Below are 8106 nucleotides of genomic sequence, written 5' to 3' on the forward strand. Positions count from 1 at the left end.
AAAGTGTGAATTCAAAATCTAACATTTATAATTTCTCATATTTAATATCTCAAGAGGAATGTTAGCAACATTTTTCTCTCTAACACTGCTCAAATAAAAGATATAATTTTTACAAGTCAGTATATATATATATATATATTTATTTATTTTTCTTTCAACCTGATGAGATAGAATAAATCATTATTTTCTGCAGTGATATACACAAGTCTATATACATGGTTTATATAAAAATAAAGTCTGAGTAAAAGAAGAAATGATAAATCTCCATTGATCTTATACATAGAATAATTAGGAAAATCGAAATTATTTTTCTTGATTATAGTAATTAAGAAAGTAATGTTTACTGAACAATTAATTTCTCCAATGATGCAGTAGAGCAATCTACATCAATAATCACGACATATTAGTACGTGATGAGGTTTGACTAGACTCAAGTTGCTCAATTCTTATCATTCGTGAATGTCTAAGGAATCATCATTATAGGCTGCCGTCTCGATTACAAACAGCTAGCTATAAGAGTCTTGCATTGCCTCACAAGTTCTCTTTTATTTATTAATGTGATCGTGTGCTTAGGGAGGAAGCAGATATTCTGGCTGGCCTTTGTATGCTTCACCATCTTATATATTCTTAGCATGTTTTATAGTCCTCCGTCTTTTTTGTCCTCATTCTTCACCATTAGTGCATTGTCGTTAATCATGTGTGTTTATTTTGTTCGGCTGTTAGGCCAGTTTCAACATAAGAAAAATAAAAATAAATCTTGGTACCTATATGAATTGGTCCTAAACTACTTTTTTTTTTTAAAAAAAAAATCTAAAAAATTGAGGTGAAACTCATATGGCAAGTCCAAAATCCAGTTAAAAAAAACATTTTACTATTTAAATTATTTGCATAAAGCAGGAAATTTAGTTTTCATTCTGCATGAAGTCAGTGGCCTTTATAAACACAAGTTGCTTACTATTGATCAGATCATTACAAAATTGATGTGAAACTCATATGGCAAGTCCAAAATTCAGTTTTTGCATCCTGCTTCTTTTTGTAAGCTATGGCATACTAACTCCAACTTGCTGCCTTGGTGAAATATGCCAGCCAAAAGAAAACGCTGCATTATTTGTATTTGGAGATTCAATATTTGATGTTGGAAACAACAATTACATCAATACTACTGCTGACAATCATGCAAATTTCTTTCCATATGGTGAAACCTTCTTCAAGTATCCAACCGGTAGATTTTCTGATGGTCGCGTGATTCCAGATTTCGTAGGTACATATAAGAATTTTGGTTTTACGAGCTTAATTCATTAATTAGCAGCAAGCAATTAATCGTGCTTCTATTCCTACAATTAATAACATGGAAACTTTATTGCAGCTGAGTATGCTAAGTTGCCTCTAATCCCCCCATTTCTATTTCCTGGTAATCAACGATACATAGACGGAATCAATTTTGCATCAGCCGGAGCTGGGGCTTTGGTTGAAACCCATCAAGGACTGGTCTGTTGCATATATGTTATATATTGTTAGCTAATTAAGGATGAAATTGAATATATATTATACTCTTAGTCATTAACTTTTATATCCAACCGTACATGCAATTGATCTATATATGGTATCTAGCTATTTTGATATTTAATTTCAGGTGATAGATCTAAAAACTCAACTAAGTTATTTCAAGAAAGTCAGCAAGGTATTGAGGCAGGAACTAGGAGTAGCAGAAACCACAACTCTATTGGCCAAAGCTGTCTACTTGATTAACATCGGAAGCAATGATTATGAAGTCTATCTGACAGAAAAATCGAGTGTCTTTACTCCTGAGAAATATGTAGACATGGTGGTTGGTAGTCTTACAGCCGTGATAAAGGTATATGTTATGTACAAGTTACTTACTTGTACGTGCATTCAAGCTTTCTATAATCAATCTTACCATTCTATTAATCAGCTGAAATTAATATTAGGAGATACACAAGGCGGGAGGGAGGAAATTTGGGGTTCTTAACATGCCAGCTATGGGTTGTGTTCCATTTGTCAAGATACTAGTAAATGCACCTAAAGGTTCCTGCGTGGAAGAAGCGTCAGCACTAGCCAAACTGCATAACAGCGTGCTTTCTGTGGAACTTGGGAAGTTAAAGAAACAACTAAAAGGATTTAAATATTCATACGTCGATTTTTTTAATCTGTCATTTGATCTTATAAACAACCCTTCAAAATATGGTAGGTAACGTACGTACTGCATGTATGTATGTATAAGTATTTAATATTTATAGTAAGTGAAAATTTAATGTCATGATCGATTTTGGTAATTTGCTGTAAAGGGTTTAAAGAAGGCGGTGTGGCATGCTGTGGCAGCGGGCCTTACAGGGGAAATTTCAGTTGTGGAGGTAAAGGAGCAGAGAAAGATTACGACTTATGTGAGAATCCCAGTGAGTATGTCTTCTTTGACTCGGTTCATCCCACTGAAAGGGCTGATCAGATTATTTCCCAGTTTATGTGGAGTGGACACCAAAGTATTGCTGGCCCATTCAATCTCAAAACACTATTTCAAGAATAATTCAACCATGAGGAGAAAAGATAGCTGACATTGTTAATTGTTATTTGTACTAAAAGGCAAAATACATGTAATCGGCAGTTATAACTTATAATTGTGACTTCTTGATGGATTAATTGTACGTAGCAAAATAATACTATCTAATCCTTTCTTATATATAAAAAATAATTATTCAATTCATCAAAATTAGTAAAAATAATTAAATTCATTTATATTAATTAAATATTATCATAAATGTAAATTTTATTCTAAAAGTATCCATAATTTGATTTAAATAGTGACTAGATTATGATGACACAAATCTAAGGAATAATTTTTTCAACCAATAAATATGAGTTTTATTATTAATATCTTAATAGATCTCAACATAAATTAAAGATAAAAAATTAATAATTAATTTTTTTATCTTTATATAATATTTTTTATCCGTCAATTAACTAATATATTTAAAAGTGATTATATGTTTTTTATAATTAAAAAAATATTACTACTTCATTTTTAATTATAAGATTCAATGATCTAATTTATCAGAATTAAAAAATAATTAATTTAGTTAGTAATGATAAATTTGTTTTAAAATATTTATGCAATTGTTTGACACTTAACAATGTACTCCAATTCTGACAGATCACAGCTTGCAGCCTGTAATTTATCGGCTACTATTTTACAATTTGTTTCAAACTTAACATCTTTATGACCCATGTAGAAGCTGCAATAGAAAACTGCTTAAAGAGGAGCATTTTCACTCGTTTTTGGTTAGGAAAATGAAATATACCATCATAATCTCCTCCCAATCAAGAAGAGAATTGAATAACAAGGATCATTTTATACGCACAAGATTATTTTAAAGTAATTTAAATAATGATTTGTGCGTATTAAATGATAATAAAAAACTTTCATATATATATATATATATATGATGTAAAGGGTTTCAATTAAGAAGGTCAGTTTGACTTCATGGAATAAAAACAAAATCCCATCATTATAGTAAGTGAAAATTTAATTAAAAAGGTTTAAATTAAGAAGGCGGCGTGGCATGCTTACAAGGGATATTGCGGAGGTAAAAGAGCAATGAATGAAAGATTACGACTTATGAAACGTGATGGCAAAGAAGCTGGCTTCGAGGGCCAGAACCTCCAGACACAAGAAGGGTAAAAATGCAGGAAAATTTCATTGATTCTACCTTATTACATTGCTTCTATATTTATACTGATAATTGAAATAAGAAAATTTGTGATTCTGCTCTATCCTATCCTAACAGAATTGGAAATGCACAAGCAAATGGCAGACAAAGCATGGTGCGATAGTGGTGGCATGGGCGCTTCAGGATGCACCAGCTCAGCACGGGTTAGCTAACAAAGTTCCTGAGGTGAGGTAAGCAGGAATGGTTGTCCTCCTTTTGGGTCTTCCTTCAGGTAGTGGTGCTTGTGTAATGTTGCTGCTATCAACTTATGTGAGAATCCTAGCGAATATGATTATGTGCTCTTTGACTCGCTTCATCCCACTGAAAGGGCGGAAATCAAACTATTGCTGGCCCATACAATCTGAAAACATTATTTGAAGAATAATCCAATCGTTTTCGATTAAATAAATGACATGCTTATTATGTTTTTTGTGGCATCTTGATAGATTAATATTTGCGACAGTCACTTTTTTAAGAGTAATTCTATGAATGTATTAAACATTTAAAAGGTAATATTATCAATTTTCATATTTTTTTCAACAGATATTAATTATATAAGTTAGTTAGCATGTAATGATATTTCCAATTTAATGGAGTATCAAAATTTAAAATTAAGAAATCATATTTAAAAGGAATAAAAAATAAAATTAGATACTCAAAGAAGTCATTCATTTAAAAATAAAGACAAAATTAAGTCATAAAAAACTCTCGTTTAAGATAGACTAAAATTTATATAAGACCGTATATTTTTGTCCCTCACTCTAGATAAATTGTATGATGTACATTTTCAAGGAAAAGCTTAAGACCGGCAATAATGCTCAATGGCAGGACTTCGTTTTGGTAAAAGAATGAATGACTATGCTTGTATATAGTAGGATTAATGCAGATTTCTTAATCTAGTTAGTTTTCTTTGGTGCCCTGCGCAAATAAAGTGGTAAATTAATATGAGAAGGGCTTCTAGTGACGCCTCGGAAGAAATTAACATGGGAATGTCCTCACCTTTCTTATGTTTACATTGCCTCTAACTTCAAAAATGAAACGCCACCAGATGGAGCCCCACCAGCATAAAGACCATAATGCCCACTAAATTGTTGATAGGGTAAGGCATAATTTCTCTATAAAAGGGCTGATTTGTCATTTCGTGTCTCACAGAACGTGTTGTACATTTCTCACGCGTAAGTATATGATGGTCCCTTGGCTTTCAAGCCAAGGGAATTTGATGGTTACGTGCCCTGCCCGGCATGCAAAGCTTTAGATGTTCTCGGTTATGCCATTGCAGAAGCAATGATGCAGTCATTCTATTCTGTTTTGGAAGCCAAGTAGTTTGTCATCTCTGTACAGAATCAAGAAAAAGGGCCTCTTCGACTTTTCTCTCCTTCACTTTTATTGGTCCTTTATGCTCCTCCTCTCTGGTAACTTGAATTTTCACTCGTCCTGTATTGACTGCTGTTTTTCTGCTTACTTTTAATGTTGTACCAGAGAAGAAATCTTGCTACCCATCTTTTATAAATTGAAGATCTCATCTCATGATAAGATTGAGTTTTCAGTTAGCCACATTTTCGCAACATTCATTATTAGGACTCTTCAGGGAATAAAATAAGTCGAGTCAATTTATGGCACAGAAGTATCTACTATCTGCATTGTCTTCTCAATATTTCAGGCATGCATTTTTTACTAATACATAAAAACTACAATGCATCACAGTTACAATTTGGAATATCATTGGAAGAAGAATGGCATCCCTGGTACCAGGAGTTCTACTGAAGCTTCTTCAAAGTATGAACTCTAATGTGAAAGTTCGCGGGGAATATCGCTCAGTCCTTTTGCAGGTGATCAGCATCGTGCCATCATTATCGGGGTCTGAATTATGGCCTAACCAAGGTTTCTTCATAAAAGTCTCTGACTCTTCTCATTCAACCTATGTCTCACTCTCAAAGGACGACAACGAGTTCATTTTGAATAATAAGCTGCAGCTCGGGCAATTCTTTTATGTGGATAGAATTGAGGCTGGTACACCTGTTCCAACTCTTGTCGGAGTTAGACCAGTCCCCGGACGGCACCCTTTTGAAGGCAATCCTAAGGATTTAATGCAGATTCTAGAGCAATCCGATAATGATGGAGTTAATGGTTCAAAGTCCATGGATTTAACAGAAGCCAAAGAGAATCCAAGTTCAAGGCAGAAGATCGTTATTAAAGAGGAAAAAGTAGGTGTTGCATCCAGGTACATGCAAGGTGTTCTAAATCCAAACTCAAGAGTGAACGGGGCAGATACTAATATAGGAAGCAAAGGAAATGATTCAGAAAATGGGGTAGATAGTAAAAAGGTGGAATCTTCGAAAGGAAAGCAACTAGAGATCAAAGGCCAGGTATGATTCTTGCTTCGTATTCCAATTGCTAAAGACTCAAGAATGTATGGTTGTAGAATTTAAGTTGTCCTAGGTAGCTATGGAGTAGTTAGGAAAGTGAGTGCCATAAAAGAAACAAATATGATAGACTTCGAATGAAAATTGTAAAGAATTTCAATCAACTTATTAGATACAATCAGTTGTATCTTACCACAAAGGATATTCATCAGAAGAAATTATGTAGTGTCACTATTTCTGTATGGTAAACATGAAGTTGAAAATGGTTCAATTTCATTACCCGAAACCAATAGAAATGGAATATATTTAAAAATTGAAATTAAAGGACACAAACAACTTCAATGCTGATTTTATTTACTTGCTAATAAAGAAAATAATGCGGTGACAATAATCTATTTTAGCACCACAGGTGCTCCCAATTACTCCAACTGGTACTCGACTTGAAGCACTTTCACCAAAGCAAGACATCCCTCAGTGTAACATCCGGGAGACTGTCATAGCACCTTCTAAGCGCACTTCTGCCAAACACAGTTCTACTAAACAGGAAAATTTGAACATGAATTTGTTGTCTCGTGGTAAAGATAAAAGCAATAACACTGAGGCAATTCCATGGTCCGCTTTGCCGGTCAAGCTTCTGAAGCCTGGAAAGGTGCATTAGAAATTACTTACTCTCTGTCTCTCTCAAATATTACCACACATACTTGTCGTCCTCCTTTAAGGGTGTGTTTGAAAAGTTGTTCACTGCCGTTAAATGCCAATCCAATCCAATCTAGATGGATTAGCATTCGAACGTTAGAGCATGTGTTAAGCTTAAAACAAACACACTATAACTAATGCAATCTGACCACTTGTGTTTGCATATTAACATGATTCTATACTTGACCATCATATAAACATAATTTCCCCCTTGTCCACTTTATTTTCATTTTACAAGGTTATTCTTAGAAGGAAACATCTAGCCTCTCAGGTTGTAGTAGAAGCCCAAAAAGAAGCATCTGCAGCAGCATCGATAGTTAAATGCCTAAGGTATACAGAGGTTTTTTTTTTTATCTAAACTTTGGCACACATTAGTTAATTTGGGGGAAAAATGAATGCCTAATTCCTTTTGCCTTTTTTTTTTTCTGACACTCAGTTATTACCTCTTCATCTTTGGTTTTCAGTATGTTTGCCAATATCTGCTCATCTGCATCATCAGAGAACCCTCATGCTACACTGAACAAATTTTTTGCCCTCCAGCAACTCATGGACCAGCCAAATGGTACAACTCAGTTGAAAGATAAACCAATTCAACTATATAAGATTCCTACTCCGGCAGAAAAACATAAATCAGGCAAGACGGCAGGTGTGATGCCTGTTAAAAGCACGTCAAAGTCTCCAAAACCCTTAAATGAACTATCAAGAACTGAGAAGCAAGAATGGGCCAAAGAGGATGGCACGAAAAAGATCAATGAGCTGAAAGAGGTCCTTTTAAATGAAACAAGATCATGGTTTTTGATGTACTTGGAAAAGATATTAGATGCTGGGTTTTCCGTTGGCTCCCAAGAGATGGGCAAGGAAAGTAAGGATAATGCAGGAAGACAGATGGAGCAAGCCAACCATATAGCTCTCACATTATCACACCTTAAGCATGCAAATGAATGGCTGGACAAATTGAGAAGCAGTTCTAACACGGAAAGTGAAGAGCTGGTGGAGACTGTTGACAGGTTGAAGCAAAAAGTTTATTCTTGTCTGCTTGTACATATTGATTCCGCTGCATTAGCTTTGGAGAACCGAGCTTGATTCTAAGTCAAGAAACTGCTTCACAACAATATAACTCTAATTCTATTTATTAGTTAAATTAATAAACATGATTGAGCCAAACATTGATAATGAAAGCTTGGATTGCTCTGTTTTAGTGCAATGTTGATCTACAATGCTATTTGTACCAAAAAAAAAAAAAAGGGTTACTGACTTTAGGTTAAATTTCAATTTCCCTGGTAGATGAAAATAAAGTAAAGCCGTTTATGGCTCTTATTGACACA

The 8106-nt window shown here is 34.1% G+C and overlaps 2 protein-coding genes across 2 annotated transcripts; both read left to right on the forward strand.

Moving 5' to 3' along the window:
• The first annotated feature begins 884 nt into the window (after nt 1–884).
• On the forward strand, nt 885–2655 carry LOC114407866 (GDSL esterase/lipase 5-like). Its single transcript, XM_028371142.1, has 5 exons — nt 885–1261; nt 1367–1488; nt 1634–1855; nt 1950–2205; nt 2307–2655. The coding sequence occupies exons 1-5, from the start codon at nt 994–996 to the stop codon at nt 2540–2542; spliced, it is 1104 nt and encodes a 367-aa protein (XP_028226943.1). The 5' UTR covers nt 885–993; the 3' UTR covers nt 2543–2655.
• A 1832-nt stretch (nt 2656–4487) lies between these two features.
• LOC114407867 lies at nt 4488–8106 on the forward strand. The gene is made up of 5 exons (XM_028371143.1): nt 4488–5134; nt 5427–6088; nt 6495–6734; nt 7020–7111; nt 7246–8106. Exons 1-5 carry the CDS (start codon nt 5119–5121, stop codon nt 7862–7864), a joined length of 1629 nt encoding a protein of 542 aa, XP_028226944.1. The 5' UTR covers nt 4488–5118; the 3' UTR covers nt 7865–8106.

The sequence above is a fragment of the Glycine soja genome, chromosome 3 (genome assembly GCF_004193775.1).
Source record: "Glycine soja cultivar W05 chromosome 3, ASM419377v2, whole genome shotgun sequence".
Classification (NCBI taxonomy): Eukaryota; Viridiplantae; Streptophyta; class Magnoliopsida; order Fabales; family Fabaceae; genus Glycine; species Glycine soja.

Excerpts from the sequence above, each read along its gene's own strand:
- LOC114407867 (XM_028371143.1), top strand. Across the intron at positions 6,089-6,494 it reads AACTAGAGATCAAAGGCCAG|GTGCTCCCAATTACTCCAAC; the intron begins GTATGATTCTTG and ends TTAGCACCACAG. Across the intron at positions 6,735-7,019 it reads AGCTTCTGAAGCCTGGAAAG|GTTATTCTTAGAAGGAAACA; the intron begins GTGCATTAGAAA and ends TCATTTTACAAG.
- LOC114407866 (XM_028371142.1), top strand. The coding sequence starts at position 994 with ATGGCAAGTCCAAAATTCAGTTTTTGCATCCTGCTTCTTTTTGTAAGC. Across the intron at positions 1,489-1,633 it reads TTGAAACCCATCAAGGACTG|GTGATAGATCTAAAAACTCA; the intron begins GTCTGTTGCATA and ends ATTTAATTTCAG. Across the intron at positions 1,856-1,949 it reads GTCTTACAGCCGTGATAAAG|GAGATACACAAGGCGGGAGG; the intron begins GTATATGTTATG and ends AATTAATATTAG.